Here is a 24,988-nt window from a genome sequence, read left to right as displayed (position 1 = left end):
TAATTTATCCCCCAAAATATAATGATTAGGACAAGATCCATGTCCAGAAAAATTTATTACAATTTTTAAATAAGGCAAGTCCATCCTGAATATATATAAATAAGGCAAGTCCATGACTTGGGAAGTCCATCCCGAATATAAATCATCTACGCTCACTGTGGGGGGTGAAGACTCCGGAGGGGCTCCTTCAGTCCAAGCGTGATATAAAGCCGATATGGCCTGCTGCAGGCGGGCAACCCCGATCCATATAATAATAATACCTATAAGGCATGTTGTAGGTGGGTTGTCGCGATTCATATATAATAATAATATATATAAAGCCAATATGGCCTACTGCGACGCGCAACTCGATCCCATAAATATCCTCACAATGGATGAATATGATTGAGTATGAAATGTACATTTTAAAATAATTAATTCATCAGCAACACGACCCTATGGGTCCCAAAATATCGGCACGTAGCCTAAACATGATCTTTAATACGAGCCTCGGCTCAATTTCTCTAGTACGTGGAGGATACGCGGATAATAGCATGATTCTTTAATTTTACAACTCCACAGAATTTATTCAAGTCACAATTTTTATGGTGCACGCCCACATGCCCGTCACCTAGCATGTGTGTCACCTCCAAACAATTAATATAACAGAAAATTCAGGGATTCATACCCTCAGAACCAAGTTTTAAAATGTTACTTACCTCTAACCATATAATTCTTTACTCTGCTATGCCTTTGCCTCGTGAATTGACCTCCGAAAGCCTCGTATCTAGTCACAATTAATTCGATTCAATCAATATAATTTATTGGAATTAATTCCATATGAAAATACTAATTTTTCAAAAAAATCCGAAATTTAACTCAAAAATCGCATGTGGGGACCACATCTCGGATCCCGATAAAAGTTACCAAAATATGAATGCCCATTCAACCACGAGTCCAACCATACCAAATTTATGAAAATCCGACATCAACTCGACCTTCAAATCTTAAATTCATATTTTGGAATCCCTAGGCCCAAATCTAATTCAAAACCCAACAAATGCGAACTTCCCCCTCCCATGCCCAAGCTCGCAAATGCGATGGTTTCTTCGCAAATGCAAGATCTGCAGCAGACACCAAAAACTAAAATGCACCAGCTATGTTTCTAAGTCCAATTTCACTTTGTAGCCTATCCGAAACTCACCCGAGCCCTCGGGGCTCCAAACCAAACATACACACAAGTCCAAAAACATCATACGAACTTGCTCGCGCGATCAAATCACCAAAATAACACCTATAACTACGAATTGAACATCAAATCAAATGATATTTTCAAGAAAACTTTAAAACTTCTATTTTCACAACCGAAAATCCGAATCACGTCAAACCAACTCAGTTTCTCACCAAATTTGACAGACAAGTCATAAATACATTATTGGACCTATACCGGGTTCCGAAACCAAAATACGGACCCGATATCAATAATGTCAAACATTGGTCAAACTTTCAAAATCATTAAACTTTTAAATTTCAACAAAGTGTGATAACTCGGGCTAGGGCCTTCCGAATACGATTCTGGGCATACGCCCAAGTCCCAAATCACGATACGGACTCATCTGAACTGTCAAAACACGAATTTGGGCCCGTTTGCTCAAAATGTTGACCGAAGTCAACTCAAATGGATTTTAAGGTAAATTTTTTTATTTTTATCAATTTTTAACATATAAGCTTTTAGGTAAAACACCCGGACTACGCACACAAATCGAGGAGGACTAATATGGGATATTTAAGTATTCAAAATGCAGAATTAGGTTCAAAATCATAAGATGACCTATCGGGCCATCACATAAACAAGCTATTCTTATTTTTATTTTATGTTGTTTAGACTTTAGACTACCTCAATAGAACAGTGTATATAAAGTTGAATTTTTTAACACCATTATTCTATAATGAGCTAGTTTTACTGAATTTTCACAGAATATTCATGTTCTAAGAACTTATTTGGAACTTGAGCTTGAGTAGCTCTGTTCTACAACAATGATAATCATGGGGGCACGTTTGTTCCTACATATAGCAATTATCTAAATTTTAAATTTGAGATTATACTATCAAAAATATTGGCATTAAACTCCTAACAATAAATCATAAATGATAGAAACTAGGAGTTCACTAAACAGCATGAAGAACGAGGTTCTCTAACTATTTTCACATTAAATAAGCAGAAAGTAAAGAGCATGCGATATTTACGTGAAAACCTCATTGCTCAAGGGATTAAAAACCACAACCTACCCTAGTAGGATTTCAACTCCACTAGACTGAGAAAACTTCATATTACAACCTATTGCAATCTAGATATTAAACTTTTAATCTCTCACCCCTTACAATAACTATTGTAAGCTCTTTGTAACAACTCTATTACAAAGCAACACTCTTTGACTAACTTTAGTCAAATAACCAAAACAACAATGGTTGAATAATATCCTACAAAATACTTCTCGAAAGTCGTGTAGGTTTACAAGTAAAGAACAAAAGACAAAGATTCAACAAACTTAAGGACTCAAGACATCTTTAGTGTTGGGATCTGGTACTTGGTTTGTAGCAGCTTTGTTCTTGAATGTACCTGTGGAAAACAGTGGCGGCTGGCACTTGAGATGATAGGTTTTTCAGATTGTCAAGTTTTAGGTCAAACCTCGTATCATGTTATATATATATATATATAAGAGCATGTGAGAATATATACATACAATACATCTTTGGGTTTGGCCTCTAGCAGCAACGCATGTGTGTTGCACTCCTGCTAGTCGGTACAGTGAGAACTTTTACAGCTGTAGGATTGACTATACGATGGCGGGGAAACTGATCATATCTGGTTCCTTGAGAAAATTTGGCTAGACATCGAAACATATCACAACAGTCGCAAAGGAACTGATCGTATTAGGTTCCTATCTAGTTACTCAATAGAGTTTGAAAAATTATCAAAACCCACAATAGCGTAACTTATCATTTTCTTCCCTTTTGATGATGACAAACCTAGAATTGGTATTCCCTTGAGAACCAGATTTCCAACATGTTCCTCCTACGGATCAGGCCTAGATTCAGCTGTTACCAGATTTGATTCAACTGTTACCCCCCCCCCCTCTTAATTATCTTTCTCCTTTTGGCATCATTGAAAAGAATGAAAGAAATAGCGCAAGTAAAAAGAAGTTCAGCAACATTAACATAATACTTTTACGATTTTGGGGTATTTCTTCTCGTGTATTGAATTGCATCTGCTGGATTAGTCCTTGTTGTATTCTTTAAGTTCATGAATTAGCTCTAAGCAAGTAATAAAATATTTTTAATGATTAAATTTATTCCTTTATGTACTTTTTCTCTCGATGGGTTGATACTTGCTGTTTTGAACAAAACTTTATCGACAGTGTTTAGAACATTTTTATTTTTATATTTGTGAGCACTTTAATTAAGAATATTACAGTTTATGGCTCTATGCACTAGTTAATATTGAAGTCGAACAAACCGAAATAATTGTACCGAATAAACCGGAACCGAAAGGAGAAAAACTGAACCATACCAAATTTAATTAGGTACAATATTGGTATAGCATTTTAAGAAATCAAATACCGAAAATACTGAGCCGAAATGTCTAAATATCATACCGTACCTACCGACAAACACCCCTATTTGAGATAGAGCAAGTTACATTTGTGGAATATTTTCATCCGCGATTGGAACGGCCTATGTTGTAACGCAGGAGAGAAGGTGAACCAACTTCCTTTGGTCACCTATCCTATCGGGTCGAGTAGCATTCGCTCCTTCCTACTTACTTTATTATAATATAAGCTTAACATAAAAATAGTTACATTCATTAGCCAAATATACAAAATAAAATATAATGTATAAAATATGTATATTACACATTAAATATGCACAAAATATACATTTTACCGGTTATTATTTTTGAAAGCTGCTATACTAGGTAGTTTTCCCTTTTAAAGGCTTGTATACATGAATTATGGATTTTGCTTGTACTATCATAAAACAAAACAAAAGCTAGTTCTTGTAAAAGCTAAAAGAGAATATCTTCACTTCATATAATCCAGGCCACACAACAACACAACAACAGTCCCACAAGTGGGCAAGTGGAGTCTGAGGAGGGTAATGTGTATGCAGACCTTACTTCTACCTAGAAGGTAGAGAGGTGGTTTCCGATTTTGTAATGAAGCAGACTTTCCAAGTATTTCTCCACATAATCTAGGCCACATTGTGTCTTCACAACAGGTAATGTGGCAGGAACATTCAAATAGAATTCCGAATCAGACTCGTCGAGCTTGCCCCAAAGTTTAAGTTGTTTTCTTGCTGCTTTAATGGCTGCTCTTGTTGCACAATGAACCGAGGATGCCAGAAGTAGTGGCGGTTCACCAGATGCTGCAAAACGTTGTTATAGCCGTACAGACAACATTATGCACAAATAAATGGACATATACCATTTTGAGGAAACTTCAAAGTGATCAAATTGTTTCGTCCCTATAGTTGAAAAATGCCTTGGTCAATTTTTTAACCTTCTAATAACTTTTTGGAAAAATCATGGAAATTTCTTCACAAGCTCGTTCAACACCTATGTTGCATAGATCCTTCAAAATCCTTACTGCACCCCTGTTGATCAACACGATTTTGGGTGTGGTTGTGGCATCCGCACAAGATTTGGACAACCTAACTTGGGTTACTACACCTATGGCCAAGAAGCATAGGTTGATCGGGTATATATATAACACACATAAAGTACTAGAACACTTCACTATTATACGAGATAACCTATGAATAAAATACTAAGTGTTTTAAAAGAACTTAACCATACCAGTTTTCATTTAGTAACTTCTATTAATTGTCGAAATCTACACTCCTATATGTTGTAATATATATTTATTGACTGTATCTTAATGCTCATACCCATACTCCTATTTGTAACCCCCCCCCCCCCCAACCCCAAATCCTTAGATTTAAGTAATGAGGAATCCAATTTCTAGATCCGCACATGTATCGGGTGCCCGAACCCATACTCGAGCAACATAGATGGCTTCAACAAGGTATACTTTTTTCCAGCACAAGAGACATGTTGCATTCTCGGCGGCAAAGACGTGTACATTTTTCAGCAGCATAACATGAATATGAAATATTTGGAATCTCCTTTTAAGTGATGAAATGAAGAAATAACAGTACCTTTAGACGAGAGAACACGTTTCTCGTGATGTCCACTGTTTAGCACTTGAACATTGAAATTTTTCGGTATTGTGTCAATTGTTGGGATCTTGTATGTCCAAGTACTATCTGAAACGACCAACCCGTCTGTGTTTGTAAGATACTCTTCGAGCAAAAAAAATCCAATTCCTTGTACAAAAGCCCCTTCAATCTGCAACAAACAAAATTAGTAAATGTTTAAGGAAATCCACATTATAAAAGCTAAAACTTAGAGTACATTGAGGATAATTTCCGACAGACCTGTCCCATATCAACAGCTGGGTTCAAGCTTTGTCCACAGTCATATATAATGTCTGACTGCAAAATTTTTGTTTCTCCTGTCAGGATATCTATCTCTACCTGCAAAAACCAACATCTTTATTGTTATTTTCTGTAAAAAGGTGCTGCCGCATGTAAAATGGTCTCGCATGTAAAGACGAGGTGAAGCAATAAATCTTTCCACAATTAAGAAATATATGTCGGCCGAAATATCCAAACCGATTAATCCGAAACTGAGCTTAAAAAATCCGATCCAATCCAAGCTTATTTGGATTGGATTTGGATTGTAATTTCTTCAATCCGAAAACCGAAAATCCAAATCGAGATTTTCATATCTAGTCTGAACTGCCCGAACGCTCACCCCTACATGAAGCTGCAAAATTAAGTGAAAAAGAAAACAAGTTCACCTCGCTTACAGCAGCACCATAGTTCAAATATTGCATGGAACCGAATGCCGGCACATAATAAGAGTTCGCTGCTAAGTTAATTGCTTGCATTTGTGCCTGAAAAGGGTAGAGTAGGATCAGAATTTGAACACTTATTATTCGACGTATATACAAAGAATGTTTTAAGACATTAAATTCAGACAGATGGATCAGGAGCTACGTTTCATGCATTTCCCTTTCAACTTAAACCAATGTATCATGGTCTTTAAAATTAAGTCCAACACAGGATATCCACTGACACATGTTTCCAATTTGAGTCAGTTCTTTTACCATATATTATTCTCTTGACTACTTCAATTTGACATCAATTTTTAGAAACTGGAATTCTATTTGGAATGGTTCTATCTGATGGGTATTCATAACATATGTTGTGCAGACTCTCCAAAATGATGACGAACCCGTGTCGCATCCTCCAAAAATACACTACTTTTAGAGGATCCGACTCTCAACTAACGACATTTTTGGAGAGTCCGAACAACATAGAATCATAACTGACATGGTCAGAGGCAAAGCTAGGATTTGAAGCTTATGGGTTCGGATTCTAGTTCTTTTAAGCTACTGGGTTCTAAAATAATAATTTGTATATATTCAATGAAATTTTTAAGACAAATACAGGATTTGGACGAAAACTACTGGGTTCAGCCGAACCTGTAGCCGAAAGGTTAGCTCCGTCACTGGACATGGTATAGGCTTGAGATAAATACGTCTAAAAGTATAAAGCAGAAATCAGCTCGATTGCATAAACTGTGCCTCGTGAAAGGACAGTGAACGATTTTATCTTACAAAATTGTAAATTAAGGAAGTCAAAAGAGAAGATCAGACAGAAAAGAGAAACCTGGCGAATCAATGTAGTCCAATCAACAGAACCATTTTGTTCTTGCAATGTCTTCTTCAGAGGGGTCAGTCTTTCAACTAATACATTACAGCAAAGTCTAACAGCTTCACAGCTCGATTCAGATGTAGTACTTCCAGCAGTAAACCCGCCTTGCACTAAGCTTAGAGTGTCTGATTGTATGACGCGTACTTTCTCCACAAGTTCTTCACCCCAACTACTTTCAATCAAACTAAGACCATAGGCTGTCATTTGCTTCACCTTTGTCCATAGACCTTGGCCTATTTCAATACCTCCGACCTCAACAACTATTGATCCGTCCGACAGAATGCTTACTTTTCCGGGCGTTGGTCGTTGTGTAGATTCATAAACAAGTGGCACTCGAGAAATACCCCTTTTCTTCCATATATTTTTCTGGTTATATTGTTCTATCATCTCACTTCTTTGAACGAAACTTGATGATGTGGCCAGCTTATCCATCATACCTGGTAAAGTATAATCTCCTATATCTCCTGCACTGTGCTCATAAAATAATTTAAGACTTTCAAATGTATGAATATTTTGTTTTCTGATTGAGTCCACCTCCGAAGACAGTACACTCGCTACATGCTCCATTATAGCTTCGGCAATATACGATCCTTGTACCTCCCCCGGGCCCCGCATAGCTGATTTGCTAGTAAGGTTCGTCTTACATACCTTTATATCAAAAGATAAGGCACCCCAATCATACTTTTTGAGAGCCCCGATAAAGTTCGACGGTATGATAGGGCTTACATCTTCAATGATCCCAGCATTTATCAATACATCAAGATGTAAGGCAGTGATTTTCCCATTTGACTTAAATCCAACACTGTATGTTATTTTCATGGGGTGTCTCCCTCCTGCCATAATCATGTCAGTCTTTCGGTTGACGCATATTCGGACAGGGCGTTGTAACTTGAACGCTGCAAGTGCACAGGCTGTGGAGACCTAACATGTCATACATAGATTTTCATAACGGAACTAGAATTTCCTTTGCAACAGAAAGAAAGAGAAGGAGAAAGAGTAAGAGACAAAAATGTTTCATACATAATAGGAAAACATAGGAAAAATTTATTAAAGAGAGCATCAGAAAAATTATAAGGAAAAACTGTTTGTGCCTGCTTAAGCATGGAATCTGCAAAGCTTCTAAAAAGAGCTAGTTTATTACGACCGAACCAAAAAATGGAAAAAAGAAACGGGAGAAAATCTTATTTAAGATTCTGTGACGCGGAATGCGCACAACGTACTTGAATCGTCTTCTAGTAAGTTTATCTAAACATATCGATAGCTGCTTATGAAGTTCCTATAATCCTACTATTAAAGACTCCCACAAACTTTCGCGGTGTTGTCCACAGATCATTGCACTACTACCATCCCACAATTAAGACATGCACATCCATTGGATTAATAACAGAACACTTTTTACTTATTTTTTTATTTTTTAAACCATGTTAGCAAAGAGTTTATCTTACCCTATAATATTTTCCAAGCAGAAAATTTATGATTTCTTCAATTTTTACTCTATAAGGAGTAACAGATACTTACAGGCATCGCTCTCACCGCCTTGCCTCCAAAGCCACCTCCAACCCTTCTTGTAACAACACGGATGTTGTGCTCGGGGACACCAAGACAACTAGCAATTACACTACCTACATACTCGGGGCACTGACTTGATGCATAGACAACCATACAGTTATCTTCATCCGGAACTGCAAGAGCAGTCTGTGTCTCCATATAAAAGTAGTACTGAGACCCAAGTCTCATCTGCAAATGATAATTAACAGAGCCAATCACTATTAAATTTGAATCATTAGCATATTTTTACACGTAGCTTTTTTAATTATTTTGGACGGCCGCCCAAAATAATTACAGGCGGTAGCCCAAATATACAAAACATATACACTGATTATGTATATGATATGTATATTATATGTTTTTTTGTATATTATATGTATATTTATACTTAATTTACGAAACATATACATTCGCCGGCTATTATTTTTTTGGGCGGCCCAAAAATGTAATTATCCCAATATATAGTATTCCACCTCGCAGGAACCGAGATTTCGAAAACTTGTTTAAGAGAAATCACTGAAGAACTAATCAAAAATACCTCAGCAGAGAGGATCTTGTGGTCAGCTTCAGCCATTCCTTTTGAGAAATCACCAACTTTTTTCGGATATAGAAATGGTGGAACTTGAAAAAAACTGGACTTCTGAACTGCTTCCTCGACAGTTAAAATTGGTGAATCTACATTTTCAGTGTCATATTCAACGACGGCCATGTTTGCGGCCACATCAGCAGACCTCTGACTTTCAGCAACCTAAGTTATTTAGCCACAAAATTGAACATAAAAGAAATAATTTAAAATAGACCTCTCTAGTGAAGCATATGAAAAATCACCTTGCCTGAACCTCTTCTAGCAAAAGGGCGATGAAAAAAATAAGGGCTTACCACAAAAGCAATTCGGTCACCAGCATATCGGGCGAGATCATCTGCAAATAAAGGTTCGGGACCAAATATGGTCTTAGATCCTACATTTGCTCCTCTGCTCGGGATATCTTTAAAAGTAATAATGCAACTAACTCCATCAGGTAATGAATTAGTCCCAAAATGGATGCCCTTTACCCCTGCTAATGGTCTTGTACTATAGATAAATGCTCCATATAGGCAGTTTGGTGGTGATGGAATGTCGTCCACGTAAACAGATTCTCCTGCAAATTTCATTCTTTTTGATAAGGTAATGAAATTTATTGATTGCAAGGGAATTTCCCACATACAAGATGTGTACAATATAGAGAATTACATGCATGATTCTCTACTACATGTTGCTTCATTTTTAATGTTCTTGAGCCGAGGGTCTTTCGGAAACAGCCTTGCGTGCACACTACCCTCCCCACACCTCACTTGTGGGATTTCACCGGGTTTGTTGTTGTTGTTGTTGTATTCTCTACTACATGTATTTAATCATATATGCTAGCAAGAGTGCTCTAGGTGCTCCCAAACATGCACTAATACTAGAATAGTGACATCTAGTGTTAGTAATTGGGCTCTAAATCTAATTATTGTTTAATATTTAGTGGATTTCTTTAGGCAAATACAGGATTTGGACTAAAACTATTGGGTTCGGCCGAACCTGTAGCTAGGCTAAACAACCTTATCCCACTAACCCAGATCATGCCCGTAGGACCCACTAGAGAGGGATCCTATCTACCCCACCACATTCCTTGGTGTTCATGTCTATCGTAATTGATAGAACATTCCAAAATTTAACTTCCTCATCTTTTTGGTTCCCACTCACCAGCCTTTCTTCTCCTCGACACTACTTGCTTCCTCGCTTCCGTTGCTCTATCTTCTCTTCCACCCTTCTCTAGTTTCCCATATCCTTCCATTGTTTCCCCATTCTCCCTCTTTTCCATGTCATTTTACTCACAGAGACAACTGTCTCGCCCACAAAACTATTAAAGGGCCAAATGGGATTATCTCCCATTTGTTTCTCCTTATCACGTCCACCTCACAAGGGAGCGAGTCAACAGATCCATCATCAGCCAATCTCTGCTTCTCTTGTAGCATAGGGTCTTTTCCTTCTAGCAATTGACAAGATAACAACAAGGTGATTTATTCAAGCATATAAGAACTTTCAATTAATTTAACTTGAAAACTTTGCAGAAGTAATACAGGTAGGCTTTTAATTAGTTTTCCCTATCACTACCCACTTTATACACAGTCAGCAATTTCAAAGCCAGAAAAAGGATGCAAAATGACATAAAACAGAGTTTTTATGCATGATGTGGAATAAAACACAAAAGGGGGAAACAGACCAGAAGCTTGTAAGGAAGCTCCAGATTTCTTCATTGGTTCACCCACCGGATAATACTCTTTACTCGATTCCACAACTTGCTTAGCAGATGATAGAAGTGTGTCAACTTTCTCTTCACTAATATAACCGTCTTTGTTACTCTTTGAGACTTCCTCTACCAAAGTACTTTGGTTTAACAGACCACCAGATATCGTGGGACAAACATCGGTGAACCGAAATAGAAACTCAAAAAGAAAACCAACTGCCATGCTTGACCTGTAATCAGGGTGTGAAGTTCCATCTTCGGGTACCACTGCTTGTTTGACTAATTTAAGTGCTTCGGATAACACATTAACGTTTAATATCTTCCCAGTTAGATATTCTTCTACTTTTTTGGCCCTTGTTGCTTGTTTTGTTCCATAAGCACCAAAAGCCAACTGGATATTGTTAATCAAGAACTGATTACAGTGGGGAGAAACATCAGCAAGGAAAGCAGCATTTACGTATGCCAATGCATTTCCAAGAGGTCGTGCTGCAGCTCGATAGGTTTCAAACAAATACTTCGAACAGGTTTCAAGAGAACTTCCATCCTTTTTAAATGGAATTAAAAGACTAAGTAGCACACTCCTTGAGTCTAGTGGCGGCCTTGCTAAGAACTCCACGAACGTAAGTTTTTCATGTCTTTGACTGGTCATTATGCAAACAGTAGCGCCCAAACCAAGAAATAATGTAGCTATATCTGAAGGAAAACCATTCTTTTGTGACATAACCAAATTTCCCCCAACACTAGCGGTGTTTCTAACAAATGGTGAAGCAATCTTCTCCATGAGCTGAGCCAACTTTTCGCTAACCAGCTTTCCATATGAACTCAAAGCGACTTTGTTTTTATCCTTCAAGAATGATATAAGTTTAGAGATAGTGACAGTAGCCCCCAATTGAATTCCTGTGTGATCTAATTCAATGATCGAAAGTTCAGAGATATGTCTCAGATCAATATATCGGTCATGTCGCTGGGTTTCCTTGTAATATCCTGTGCCTGTGTTACCAACAACCAGCTTAATGCTTGCATCATTTTCAGCCAAATTGGAGTTCAACAAACTTTGAAGCTCGTCGACAGAAATAGGAGTGTACCAGGGATACCTTCTGGAGTCCAAACATGTGGCCGATTCACTTTTCAAGAATTGAGGAAATGTAGTTAAATTCTTACTTGGATCATAGGGAGGTAACTTACTCACTTTTATATCCCTAGAATCTTCTTTTTTCCAAAAAGAATTGAGCCCCAAATCCTCTATGTCAACATCGGCCGCAAATGTCTTGCACGCATCAGCAATGGGCCGGTATCCAGTACAACGACAAAGGTTCCCTGCTATGGCTTTTTCAGCTTCAGGTGCGGTCAACTTAGAGAATCCTGGTGGAGAATCCGTGTGGTTTGCTTTATCGGCATTGACAAGAGCCGAGTAAAAGGACATACAAATTCCGGGAGTGCAATATCCACATTGAGAAGCATGAAACCCCGCAAACCGTTCATGAATCGAGTGGTAACCATCCTTGGTGTTTCCAAGGCCTTCACTTGTAGTAATTGAGCAACCATTTAAACTGCAAAGAAGCGTAAGGCATGAACTCACACTAAAATCTTCAACCCGTTTAAGCGTCGGATCATATTTTGAGAGAAGAACAACACAAGCTCCACAACCGCCTGCAACCATTTATAGGAATTGAAGAGATCTTTTCAAACTAAAGTTCTCAATTATCTATACAAACATCATAAAAAGATTGAAGAGCTGAAAATCACCTTCAAAGACTTCTAATGAATAAAAGATTTTCTAGTCTAAACTTACCAAATTGCAGAACCAGAATTCCGTGTAACAAAGTATCGAACTGCGCTATTTTCTATAAGTAACAGAATGTATGAAGTCAGCCCGACAAAAAAGCAATAACTTAGCTAGCATTTCGGGAGAACCTAGTCATTTTGTTCCGTACATAACTATCTCTATAGAGCAAGGAGTAAAGTATTCATACTTAAAACTTCCTATCGACCTCAGGACAGCAAAAGTGCTTAATAACAGTAACTGAGAGTTATATTTGCATGTACAGAATGAGAACTTCATTTTCCTGGATCACCTCCTGTACAGGAAGAGCTAATGCTTGTCGGGTATTTTGTTTCGACACTGATTCACACTCCTAAAAAGAAGGAAGGGAGCTACATCTGCGGGAAGTTATGAGCATTACATTCATACATAACTTCCATAGTCTATGAGCAGTAACAATTGTCCTATGAACACCGTAATGACATTACACAGTTCAGGACCCATTCAGTGACTTTGGCATTGGATATTTGGACGTTCCCAAAATAGGGAGTATTAGGTAAATTTGAAATATATGCACACTTAGAGATACCGTGTTTTCAAGAAAAAGGCACAAAAAAAAATAAACAAGGAGCCAACCTATCACAACAAAAATACCAATATAAAAAAGTTCAAAGCATTACCCCCAAAAAATACAAGAACAACAAACTCAGTGTAATACCACAAGTGGGGTCAGGGGAGGGTAATGTATAAGCAGACCTTACCCATACCTCACGAAGATAGAGAGGTGGTTACCGGTTGACCCTCTGCTCAAGGAACAATTACCAAAAAACAAAACAAAAAGTTCAAAGCTTTTAGCATTTCTTTTGCAGTTGCACCAAAATAAACATATAGAGCACAACTTCACATAGCCCAATGGAACCCATTGTTCACATATTTACATGTATAAAATCTTTGAAATTTCAACAATTATTAACTTTTTGAACCCATAATTTCAAAATTCAACGAGTTCAACGCTAAGAATACAAATAAAAGGGTAACCCGTGCACTAAGCTCCCGCCATGCGCAGGTCCGCGGAAGGGTCGGACCACAAGAGACTATTGTACGCAGCAGAGACTATTGTACGCAGCCTTGCATTACTGCAAGAGGTTGTTTTCAAGGGTCGAACCCATGACTTCCTGGTCACGTCACATCAACTTTACTAGTTATGTAAAGGCTCCCTTTCGCTAAGAATATAGATTGGCGTCATCAAATTTAAATCATGAATCGTCTCTGTAAATATAAATAAAGGGAGAGGAAGGAGTATGACCTTCACCACAGCCAAGCTTGGGACTTTTGAAGCAAGTCTTAGTGCGCAAGAACTCAAGCAAAGAAGTTGAAGGGTCAATACTAGGAAGCTCAAATCTTTGTCCATTCACAGCAAATACCAAGATCCCATTTTTCACTGTCTCCTCCATTTTTCACTCTACAGAGAACTAAAAATGAGGTGTTGAAGTTCAAAATTTTGATTTGTGTTCTTTTGGCTGATAATTGTGCAGTAAACAATCTTGACTTCAATTGGGTGTTCAAGATTTTTTATTTTTAAGTGTCTCCTCCATTTTTCACTCTCCAAACAAGCTCAGAAGAGAACTAAAAATCAGATTTCAGACTTCAAATTCTTGACTTTTTGTGTTCTTTTTGCTGAAAAACTGCACAACTAACCAATCTTGACTTCAATTGGGTGTTCAAGATTTTTTATTTTTCAGTGTCTCCTCCATTTTTCACTCTCCAAACAAGCTCAGAAGAGAACTAAAAATGAGATTTCAGACTTCAAATTCTTGACTTTTTGTGTTCTTTTTGCGGAAAAATTGCACAACTAACCAATCTTGACTTCAATTGGATTTTTCAAGATTTTGCATTTTTCACTGTCTTCTCCATTCTTTACTCTCCAAATAAGATTCTTGGCTCAAACAATCCCTTTTAAATTTCATGTAATTATAAGCGAATTATTAAACTCTCCACCTCCACCTCCACCCCCACCCCCACCCCCCTCTTTTTTTCTTTTCTTTTTTTGGTTGGCTGCTAATGCAGAAGAATCTAAGGAAAGGGATTATTAAGAAAGGCCATTTACTTGAGAAAATCTGACAAAATATGCGGTGAAAGCACCGACTAAGTACGGCTGAGGGAAAAGACAAATCAAGTTCTAAGACAATATACATTTTTTTTGTTCCACAATTTTCTCTCTTTCCCTACTTCTTTTTATTTAGCATAAGAAATAAAGAAGATCGGTAATTTCAAGGATGATCTTGACTTGTAATTCTTATTTTACTATTTACTCTGTTTCAATCATTTTTTTTGTCCGTTTCAAAAAGAACGATTTCTTTCTAAATTTGAAAATAATTTAGCTTAAACTTACAACTTTATTCTTAATGAGAAGTTTTTATAACCATATAAATACTCTGGGTCCATTTTTAACTTGTTTAGGACTACAAATTTCAAAAGTTTTCATTTTTTTTAAAATTTCATGCTCAGTCAAACAGGCTCACATAAATTAAAACAGAAGGAGTATATTAAAGTCGTTAAATTATTTTTTATAATAAAAAATCACTTAATTTTATTTAAAGATTCCAAATATAGACTATTCTTTTTTCTTAAAAAAGCACTCAACTTTGCTTGAATATTATAGGAATTGTCTCATTTGCCTCCTCATAGTGACTTTTAATGATATTTGGGCAAAGTCAAATAATTGTTTTCATCACAAAAAAAAAAATCAGACAAAATTGAGTAATTTTTTTACTACAAAAAATTATTTAACGCGACATAAATATAACAAAAGTGAAAGTTGAATGACTATCCATAATATTAGCTTTCGAAAAAGGTAGTAAAAGGTTTTCTTTACCAATTAGAGAGTTAAAAGTTTAGGACAATCAATCAATCAATAAAACCATAGGACTTATACTACAAAAAGAAAAATCAGAATTAGTTATGAACTTCGTCGCTAATTTATTGTTAAATCGCTCATAGCTAACAAAACTTGTTGATAATATGTCGCTAAAAAGGATTAACGACGGATTCTTCTATTTAGCTCCAGAATTTATCTGGCACTAACTCCTATTTTTTAGTAATTAATAGAAAACCAACACCCGAATTAGCTTTAAAATTAGGCCGAGTTAATAAGAATTTGTCTACATAGGTATGTGCAATTTTCATTTTGTTTTTATATAATGACATGCACTTATATAAACTAGACTAACTCAAGGGATGTTAATAGTTAGTGATAGCTTCGCTTGATTATAACTTATAAATACTCGCTTGATTAATCGAACATAATTACGTATAATAACACTGTAACCAAGGGTGAAGCTACAATATTGTGAAAATAGCATGAACTATCCAGTTTTCGGACTGTTAATTGAAAAAATAGTCAGTATTTGTAAAGTCATTGAAAAATAGCTACTATTTTGCTAAAACACGGAAAGTTCCAGAATAATATGCGAGATTATGGAGCTCCTACATATAAACTTTCAGTATATTATGTTGGAACTCCGATCCAGCACACGAAAAGTTCCAGCATAATATGCGGGATTATGGAGCTCATGCATATAAACTTCTCGCACATTATGTTGGAACTCCACCATATTATGAAATTCCAACACATTATGCTGGAAGCTCATATGTAAAGAATTCGAACTCCAACATAATAGATATTTTCGGAAGGGAGTTTTTGTTTAGATTTTATCTTCACATGAAAAAGTGACTAAATTTCGATTACTTTTGAAACTGTGGCTGATTTTTAATTATCAGTTGTAATAATTTTTCCCTACGATATTACGTATAAGTTAAGATGAATTCAATAACTTTTGCTTAGACTATATATTTATATTAAGAAATTTATTAATGTGTATAAATATTTAACTGCAAATTTTGTAATTATCTAAAACGAGTTATGATTTCAATGCAAGTTCAGAATTTAATAAACTTCAAATATTGGCTCCGTTTTTTTAATGTGCAAATATGTTAAACATAAGGACAAGCTAATTTTTAAAAAACAATTAAATTAGAATAGGATGTAGAAACGAGACATGCAGTTCACATTGAATTATTCCAACTTTTCTGGTAACAATTGAATATATTCTTAATAATGTTTTAAAGGAATCTATATCTCTTTCCCATGCACAAAGAATATGTAGTCAAAAGTTGACCAAAAGAAAGGCATAGAATTATATATGTTTAAAGAATATTTAAATCGAAAGTTAACACAGAAAGCATCTCAAGAAAATACTTTCTGTGGATTTTCTTGTATATATATATATAACCTACAAACTTCCATCCTTTCTATATCTCAACAAGAAGAAAAGCCTTAAAAGGAAATATATTACTAAAATCTGTCCAAAAAAAAGAAAAGAAACATAGAAAATGGATATAAAGAGAGTTGCAGCTGCTCAAGAATATGAAGATTTTGTGCCAACATCAATGATGGTTCAGGAAAAAGACTATGACACTCTTCTCTTTAATCTTTCAGGTGAATTCTTCTCAATTTTTGTCCGGTAGCGGTAACGCCTTAAATCAAAGGGTGTCATCTGACTCCGTTTCGTCGAAATTTTTTACTATTTTATAGAAAATATTTTTCTAAAAGCAATATACATATACATATATATTATAGGACGACACCATGAAAAAAAATTATTGTATACTAACATGCCTTACAAGTTGAAATGTAACAATAGGCCGATATCAATTGCGCTAAATCCTAGCTGTCACACCCTTTGGGGTGCGGTCCTTCTCCGGACCTTTTTTAAGTTTTTATTCCCTCCGTTCAAGAGCTCCCCACTTGGGTGACTCGAACCGGGCTGCCTTGGTTGTCAACCCTAAACTCCCCCCCCCCCCTCCCCCCACACACACACAAGAAAATAAGGAAAAAGAATAATAAGAACAAATGGAGTGTGCAATATTACTTGGAAATTCCTGAATGGGAGAGTGATATTAACTTTTCTTGATAAATTATAGTTGACTCTAAAGTGAAAATTTTACTATATCGTCTGTATGAGATATTTTCAGAAAGAAGAAAATGAAGGCAAATTCCAAATTCAAAATTTATTATTCTCAGCATAAAATTCTCACAAAAATAAATATAATCAGATCAAATATTGAGAACTCATGTATGCTTAATTTCGTTATTACATAGGATTGCTGTTACTTCATACTTTTCATAGCCAACCTTAAAATATGTTCTATCTTCAGGGAGATAATGATCCGTGGAATATGTGAAAATCTTGAAAATCTTGAACGCATAAAAATTAAATTTTGAGTAGTTTCCATGTATAATTGCCTCATTGTTGTTAAAGGCTTGGTTAAAGTGCGTAAACCCTGAAACTCGGTGAAGCTCAGGTTATGCGCTTCGCCTTGCTTAACTGGCACTTTACTGTAAGCGTGCTAATATATAAGGTGTGTGCACCTTCACAGATGGTCCGTCTTTAAGAGCACAACAACATATAAAATAGCTTTCCAAATACTTATTGTTTTTATTTATAGTTAAATTTTCTAAAATAGCTTCTTTTTTTTGTTCTTTGGCGCTTTTTTCGCTAAAATCTACACTTTAATATCGCTCTGCGCTTAATAAAGTTCCAACATATCTCTCTAGTTTTGCGCTTTTCACTTTTGATATATTGTTTACCCTAAAAACGGATTATAATTGAATTTATATGTGATTTTAAGGACACGTGATTTCACTTGGCACAAACTGAAAAAATATGTGAATTGATATTGAAAATTGACTTTAAAAAATAAAATAAAGCAAACTAAGTAAGTCGTGTAGCTTTGGCCCTCGAGACAGGTTACCCTCGAACCAAAGGAATGGGCATAATGAGATATAAAGTAACAAAGTATCGAGAGCTTAAAGAATAGTATATTGCTTTGAATTGTGTGAATATGATCTCTTTACAAATGATTAGGCCCCCTTTATATAGTAGAGGAGTCATACTTATGGATAATTCTAAATACGGTAAAAAATCTCATGATTGTCTAATTAACCGGCCTCATCTTGATACGTGCTGAGATTTCTGTCGTGATCCTTGCTCGATCACAGATGTTTCGACTTACCGTTACTTGACTAGGTAAACCTCCTCCGATGTCGCTCGATCTCCATTCCGCTTGGTCTCGATCTTGGTTGATCTCGTTCTTGACCGGTCTTTGAATTAAGGGCTCGGCAATCTAATTTCGTACTGAGGCTCGATATAACGCGAGGCCGAACCAATGCCTATCGTGATCCGGCCTCGATTAGTCATGAGAAGGGCAGGCCCGTTCTGACCGTATGCATATATATACTCTGAAATACCCTAACGAAATTGAAATTCTACAGGTTTCAAGAAAGAACAAGTTAAAGTTGAGTTGTGCAAAACAGGGAATCTGACAATTAGTGGACAAAGGCCAGTTAATAAATGGCAGAGGTTTCAGAAAGTCATTCCTGTTTCAGAAAATTGTGACAAAAGCAAAATCAGTGCTAGGTTTGTAAATAGCAATATTCTTTGTGTTAAATATCCAAAACTAATCATTTCAGAAGAAAAAAAGGATAAAAATTTGCCACCTTCAGCTACAAGCCAAAAGACCACTTTAAAGGTGAGTTTAGTTTTCAGGATAATATTTTCCATATCATTTTTTGGTGTTTGGATTCTAGAAAATGTTTTCCAAGGAAAACATTGAAAGGGTGAAAATGACTTCCGGAAATCATTTTCCTTAAATTCTTACCTCTATCTTAACTTTTAATTTCATATTACTTGCTCCAATTCACTTTAAGAAAGTATGTACCTAGTAATATTTTGGATTCAATAAATTCATCTAAAGGCTCTCCAATATATATATATATATATATATATATATATATATATATATATATATATATATATTCATTTTATAAAAGGTTTTCCGCTCAACAACTAAAATACATTTTTCGAAAAATATTTTCCACATAAAACATTGGTATTTTCGTGAAAAAATGTTTTCTTCGTACCAAAAACACACTAAGGGTCGTTTGGTTGGAAAACAAGTTATTTTATGATTAATTATTTCGGGATTAGTTATTTCGGGATTGTTATCCCACCCTCTCATAGGGATAGAATAACACTATAATCCCAGGATAACTAATCATCGAATTAATTATATCATGATTTTATCTCAACCAAACATGAAAAAACTCTTCTCAAATTTAATTTCGGAATTAATTATTCTTTATCCCTCGTACCAAAAAAAGACTAATAGAGATGAATTTACTAAGCAGGATAATGCTGAGAATGGTCCTACTAAAGAGCCAGTACTGAAAGAAGAACCAAAGAACATTATTCCAAAAACTAATGAACAAACAGAGGCCAAAAGTCTTCCCAAAAGCACTTCAGGAGATGGAAAAACAACTAGTTTATTCACAAAACCAGATGATCAATCGATAAACGATAAGGAATTGCCACAACAGGATCAAAATACCGCTTCAATTGATGAGCCAAAGATCAATAATTCAAGAACCGGTGAACAAACAAGAGTTAAACCAGATAACGACAACAACAACAATAACAACAATAATAATAACAACAGTGCCTCAATTCCAAACAAGTTGGGGCCGGCTGGTGATTTGTTCGCAAAGCTGAAGATGCGAAAGGAAGTGATAAACATGACCCTGGTTGCTCTGTTGTTTCTTTGTGTCGGTCGTTGCGCCATCAATGTGATGAAGTCTCCCAAGAAAGCTAAAGAATGAGGCTAGCTTGTCTTCCTGGAAATTAAATTTCAAAGTTGGGATATTATGCATTTCCTTTGGTGATAGAACTTATAAAGGTTTATTCAATGTAATCAATGAAATTGTTATGATTAGAAAAACTGTCATTTGGATACCTCCATTTATAATATATTACTCATTGATGTTTGGCTAAAATTTTATATTTGTGCATGTAATTTGCCTTGCATTATATCTTGATCTCGTTAACTTTAGTATGAATATTTGTGACTCGAGCTTAATGATGATATTTATATGTGTAGGAATCAATTGGAAGTGATTTGGGGAATTTGCATGCAAATTGACGTCAAAAAGGAAAGAATTTGGAGGAAGTATAAGTTTGGTGTCCAGGTTGGTGCCTAGCACCAACCAAAACGCCAAAGACAAAAGACCAAAAAGTTTGTTGTCCTGGTTGGCGCCAGGTGCCAAGCGAAACGCCAAAAGGCGGATTTTGTCCTAATTCGGCTGGGACTTGGGGATTTCAACCCTAAATGTCCCCAATATGTATAAAAGGGGTTCTAAACCTATTTTTGAGAGGTTGGTGGTTAATATTTTAGATGAAGGAGCGAACATACTTTTGGACCAAGGGAGAGCACAGAGCCGCCGTGGAAGCCGAAATTCATCAGATTCCATCTTTCTTCCATCAAACTTAGTAATCTTTACATTTTTTTTAGATGATTTGTTGTTTGGCTACCATATCTATGTGGAGCTAAACTTCTCTTCTAGGGTTGTGGTTGCCATGAATATTGAATTTTATTAATTACATCACCGTTAACTCGAGTTAGAGAGAGCTTGTTTTTGAACCCGTGGCTCGGGGAAAGATTTCGCGGTTAGGATATGAATATACCTAACAGTCTTGCTTAGTTGAATACCGTATTACATTCGTTTATGATAGATTCAATACCATAAGAATATAAGGTTAATATATTGTGGATAGACGAATAGTATTGTGGGAATATGTTATTTATATAAACGATTCGATCAACTAGAAATCATAGATAATTCAGATTAACAGATGTAATTACAAACTCAATAGGATTGATAAACCAACCACAACCCTGGAATTTATATCTCCCTTGGTTACTTGTTTAAATTTCGCAATAGTAGTTTTGTAGAAAAATAAGATTTTTGATTATCTTGAACAGTAAACTGATTTTAGTCTGCTTAGTGAACAATTAATCTAAGTCTCTGTGGGTTCGACATCCGACTTTCGAGTCACTTTATTACTTGATGGACACGTATACTTGTGAGTGTACTTGGGGAACCAACACTCTCTTTGTTCCCATTTATGTGAACTTGTTAGACTGGGCGCGAAGTTTAAGAAAAAATAAAGACTTTTGAAATTTGTAATCCTAAATAAGTCAAAAAGGGATCCAGAATATTTGTGTGGTTATAAAAGCTTCTCATTAAGGGTAGAATTGAAAATTTAAGCTAAATTATTTTCAAATTTAGAAAAGGGTCAGTCTTTTTGAAACGGACCAAAAAAGAAATAGGTTCACGTAAAGTGGAACGGAAAGAGTAATAGAATACAGTGGATGATAGTTCTTAATGAAATTAATTACCTCTTCTTCGTCCATTGTGATTTCCAGGCGGGTGAATGTAGAGTGTTGGGCAAAGCTCATGACGTGGCGCAGAGCTAGTATTACCGTCAAGGTATTGGTACGCCCGTAAGTGTAGCCAGAATTTCAACTTAATGAGTTCTGTTTTAGAACGACTATTTCAAGTGCTAATAATTGGGGTCTAAATTATTTCAAACACATACGCACTGTTTGATCAAAAGCTATTAAATTTGGCCAAATCAGTGTATAGGCTTCTACCTCCGCCCTGTTGGTAGCATATAGGAAATTGTTGGAAGCGTGTCAGACTATTTAAAAAGAGAAAAATAATAAATTGCACAAGACAAGACAAGATTTACGTGGTTCGATAATTTTTGCCTACTTCGCGGCCACACGAAGAATAACTCTTTATTGATATTGAGAGAGAAAGAAGAATGTTGTGAGTATGATTTACAATGGCTAATTAACATACTTTGATCTAATTAGCTCCATATTGATCTTTTAGACTTATTTTTGAAACAAAACTAAAATTAGAATATAATCCTCTAATTGCAATACCATGGAATAAAATGATTCGATTTATTTTCACATGTCTATATTATATTGCTCGTAGAAAAATATTGACAATTCATGCAACTGAAAAAATATTTTTTAAGAATGAAATTAATAAGATCTTACCTAAAATAAACAATATCTTAAGGATGTTGGAATAGATTGGTCATATTGTCAATAAGGAAAAGAATGTTAGAAGAAGTTGATTTTAAAAAATAAGTAACGTCTTTAAATCTAAAAAGCTAGAAGAATTAAATTCAAATAACAATGTGCATAATTATATTCTATTTAATAATTTCAATGCCTCTAATAAGAGATATAGCTTTAGGCGACGTACATCATTGAGCCGCCCCTGTATGTTGGTCTAATTCATTTTGGATTTGAATGGTTGAATGGCGGTTAATGATGGTTCGCTTGGTAAAGGTGTTGACGGTTGTCAGTCACGAATTGTGACGATTCGATATGTCGTTTTGAGTATTAGCCTTTATTTCTGAATTCTGAGACCTCCATTAGTTTCATTTGATATTTTTTGTTTTGCGTGCGTAGTCCGTGTCTTTTTTCCGAAAAGATTTTACGTAAAATTTTGAAGAAAAAGTAAATTTTGGTTTAAAATAGAACTTGAGTTGACCACGATCAATATTCTTGGTAAACGACCTCGGATCGGTATTTTGACAATTCCGATATGTTCGTATGATGCTTTTGGACTTAGACGCTCTTTTGGTTGGGGTCCGGAGTGACCCGAGCACATTTCGGCGCGTTATATGAAAATTTATGAAAATAACTTTCCAAATTGAAGATCATGAGTTTTGATGATCGATTCTTGTTATTTGATGTTATTTTGATGATTTGAGGTAGCTAACAAGTTATATGGTGTTATTACACTTGTGTGCATGTCTCGTTTGGAGCCTGAGGGGCTCGGGTGAGTTCAGGTGTGTATCCGATGAGTTTTGGATGATATGAGTTCTGGCGTTGATATGCAGATCTCGCATTTGCGAGGTGTGATGACCCAGAATGTCATATTTATTTTAAATATTCATTTTAGTGTTCGGTGACCTCGAAAAGCACTATTCATCATTCCTCGACTTGCGTGCACAATCTGTATAATTTTCTAGAAAGTTTTTGTATGAAAATTGATTGAAATGCGTAATAGAGCTTTAAAACTCAACTGAGTTGAATTCGGTCAATATTTTAAGCAAACGGATCCGGATTAGTGTTTTGACGGTTTCGGTAGGTCAGTATCGTGATTTGGGACATGACGTATGTCCGGAATCGAATTCAGAGGTCTCTAGCTCAAGTTATAGCCATTTAACGGAAACTAGAAATCTTAAGGCTAAAGGTTTCCAAAGTTTGACCGTGGAGTTGACTTTATTGATATCGGACTCAGATTGAGATTCCGAAAATTGGAATAACTCTGTTATGTCATTTATGACTTGTGTGCCAAATTTAAAATCATTCCGGATTCATTTAATATGTTTCGGCACTCTGATGTTATTCTGAAACTTTTGGAAGTGCGGGGACACATGCACTGATTCTCGAATTTTTTTACAATACATGTGCGCATCAATTCCTCTCAAAAAAGATTTTTACTCTCCGCTCACCATCAATTTGGGGTCCACATGTTTTGGATTTTTCTGGCTTCTTCTCCAAGATAATCACTTAGGCGGAAATATAGATTCACTCATACATATAGAGAGAGAGAGGGGGGAGGGGAATGGTGACAAGACTTTGAGGGGAGGAGAGGATTTTTGGGAAGAGAGAGAGGGAGTGGGGGACAATAGGAAAAAAAAGAGAACTTTTGGGCAAAAAATTGGGTGGATTTTCGGATAAACATAAGGACAAAGAACTAGAGTATTGGTTTATATATATATATATATATATATATATATATATATATATATATATATATATATATGGAAATTTTCCTTTTCTGATTTTGGGTTCTTGTTCATTCGTAGATAAAAGAAGAAGAAAAAGATTTCAATTCTTTTTAGTTTCAATTTGATTCCAAATTCGAAAATACACAAATAGTTTCAAGTTTCCTCTCTGATTTTTGGGTTCCGAAAATATGGAGATTAGTTGAGGTCCGTTGACTACTCATGAGGTTCAAGTTCTTTTGAATCCATTTTTATTGATGTCTTGCTTGTTTGTTGTTGGACATTCGAATTCCGGCGCTAGATTTGCTTGTAATAACTTCCGAACATAAGTAATCGAAAAACTCTTATATTCAAACTTGTGGATTTTGGACACGAATTCGCGAGGCAAAGGTTTATTGGAATCTTGAATTTGGTTGCAAAGCGAGGTAAGTGTCGTGGTTAACCTTGACTTGAGGGAGTATGACTTATTTGTCTATTTTCTTGATGATTTAATGTGCGGGTATAACGTATATGTGAGGTGACGAGTACTTATGTATTGTGGTTGAGTCAAAGCATGCGGGTGGAATTTGTTTATCGAGAATAATTGCCTATTTAATTAAGATATTCCTGCTTAAGTGTATTATTGATTATTTGATCATTATTCATAAAATTATTATTCATTTAATTATTGTTGAATATTTTGGAAGGTGAAGTCGATATTCTGGTATTGAATTGATTGATAAGTGTATATCCCTGCATTTAGATACTCTTCCGAATTTATATTATTATTTTCATGGTAAGAAAGAGTGTAATAGCACGAAGGGTGTTGTCATGTCATTTGTGAGTGTAAAAGTACGAAGGGTGATGTCGTGTCAATTTCAGAGATTGTAAAAGCA

At 35.7% G+C, this 24,988-nt stretch overlaps 2 protein-coding genes across 4 annotated transcripts; one reads left to right on the top strand and one right to left on the bottom strand.

The window, feature by feature from the left end:
* Positions 1 to 3,844: 3,844 nt before the first annotated feature.
* LOC104115143 (abscisic-aldehyde oxidase-like) lies at positions 3,845 to 14,430 on the bottom strand. 2 transcript variants are annotated; one of them, XM_018777222.3, is made up of 11 exons: positions 14,091 to 14,430; positions 13,706 to 13,912; positions 10,614 to 12,287; positions 9,247 to 9,506; positions 8,906 to 9,115; positions 8,338 to 8,556; positions 6,775 to 7,740; positions 5,901 to 5,996; positions 5,476 to 5,574; positions 5,197 to 5,386; positions 3,845 to 4,404 (listed from the first exon to the last, which is right to left on the bottom strand). In XM_018777222.3, exons 2-11 carry the CDS (start codon positions 13,851 to 13,853, stop codon positions 4,163 to 4,165), a joined length of 4,104 nt encoding a protein of 1,367 aa, XP_018632738.1. In that variant the 5' UTR covers positions 13,854 to 13,912; positions 14,091 to 14,430; the 3' UTR covers positions 3,845 to 4,162. The 2 variants fall into 2 exon arrangements, with proteins under 2 accessions (XP_018632738.1, XP_070048728.1); XM_070192627.1 differs by having other exon boundaries at positions 13,706 to 14,430.
* Positions 14,431 to 16,714: 2,284 nt separating this feature from the next.
* On the top strand, positions 16,715 to 20,921 carry LOC104115135 (uncharacterized). 2 transcript variants are annotated; one of them, XR_001972980.3, is made up of 4 exons: positions 16,729 to 16,897; positions 18,734 to 18,990; positions 19,649 to 20,193; positions 20,395 to 20,921. XR_001972980.3 is itself a non-coding variant. In XM_009625719.4 (3 exons), the coding sequence occupies exons 1-3, from the start codon at positions 16,792 to 16,794 to the stop codon at positions 20,114 to 20,116; spliced, it is 831 nt and encodes a 276-aa protein (XP_009624014.1). In that variant the 5' UTR covers positions 16,715 to 16,791; the 3' UTR covers positions 20,117 to 20,290. The 2 variants fall into 2 exon arrangements, 1 of the variants encoding a protein (XP_009624014.1); XM_009625719.4 differs by lacking the exon at positions 20,395 to 20,921 and having other exon boundaries at positions 16,715 to 16,897; positions 19,649 to 20,290.
* Positions 20,922 to 24,988: the final 4,067 nt, after the last annotated feature.

The sequence above is a fragment of the Nicotiana tomentosiformis genome, chromosome 1, assembly GCF_000390325.3.
Source record: "Nicotiana tomentosiformis chromosome 1, ASM39032v3, whole genome shotgun sequence".
NCBI classification, from domain to species: domain Eukaryota; kingdom Viridiplantae; phylum Streptophyta; class Magnoliopsida; order Solanales; family Solanaceae; genus Nicotiana; species Nicotiana tomentosiformis.
This window is presented reverse-complemented; position numbering and strand designations above follow the sequence as displayed.

Bases quoted from the DNA above. Each gene is read 5' to 3' on its own strand.
- LOC104115143 (XM_070192627.1), bottom strand. From the start codon at position 13,853: ATGGAGGAGACAGTGAAAAATGGGATCTTGGTATTTGCTGTGAATGGA. The intron at 12,288-13,705 runs GTCATACTCCTT...AAATGGTTGCAG, and splicing joins CAAGCTTGGCTGTGGTGAAG to GCGGTTGTGGAGCTTGTGTT. The intron at 7,741-8,337 runs GTAAGTATCTGT...ATGACATGTTAG, and splicing joins AGGCGGTGAGAGCGATGCCT to GTCTCCACAGCCTGTGCACT.
- LOC104115135 (XM_009625719.4), top strand. From the start codon at position 16,792: ATGGATATAAAGAGAGTTGCAGCTGCTCAAGAATATGAAGATTTTGTG. The intron at 16,898-18,733 runs GTGAATTCTTCT...GAAATTCTACAG, and splicing joins TCTTCTCTTTAATCTTTCAG to GTTTCAAGAAAGAACAAGTT. The intron at 18,991-19,648 runs GTGAGTTTAGTT...TTTACTAAGCAG, and splicing joins GCCAAAAGACCACTTTAAAG to GATAATGCTGAGAATGGTCC.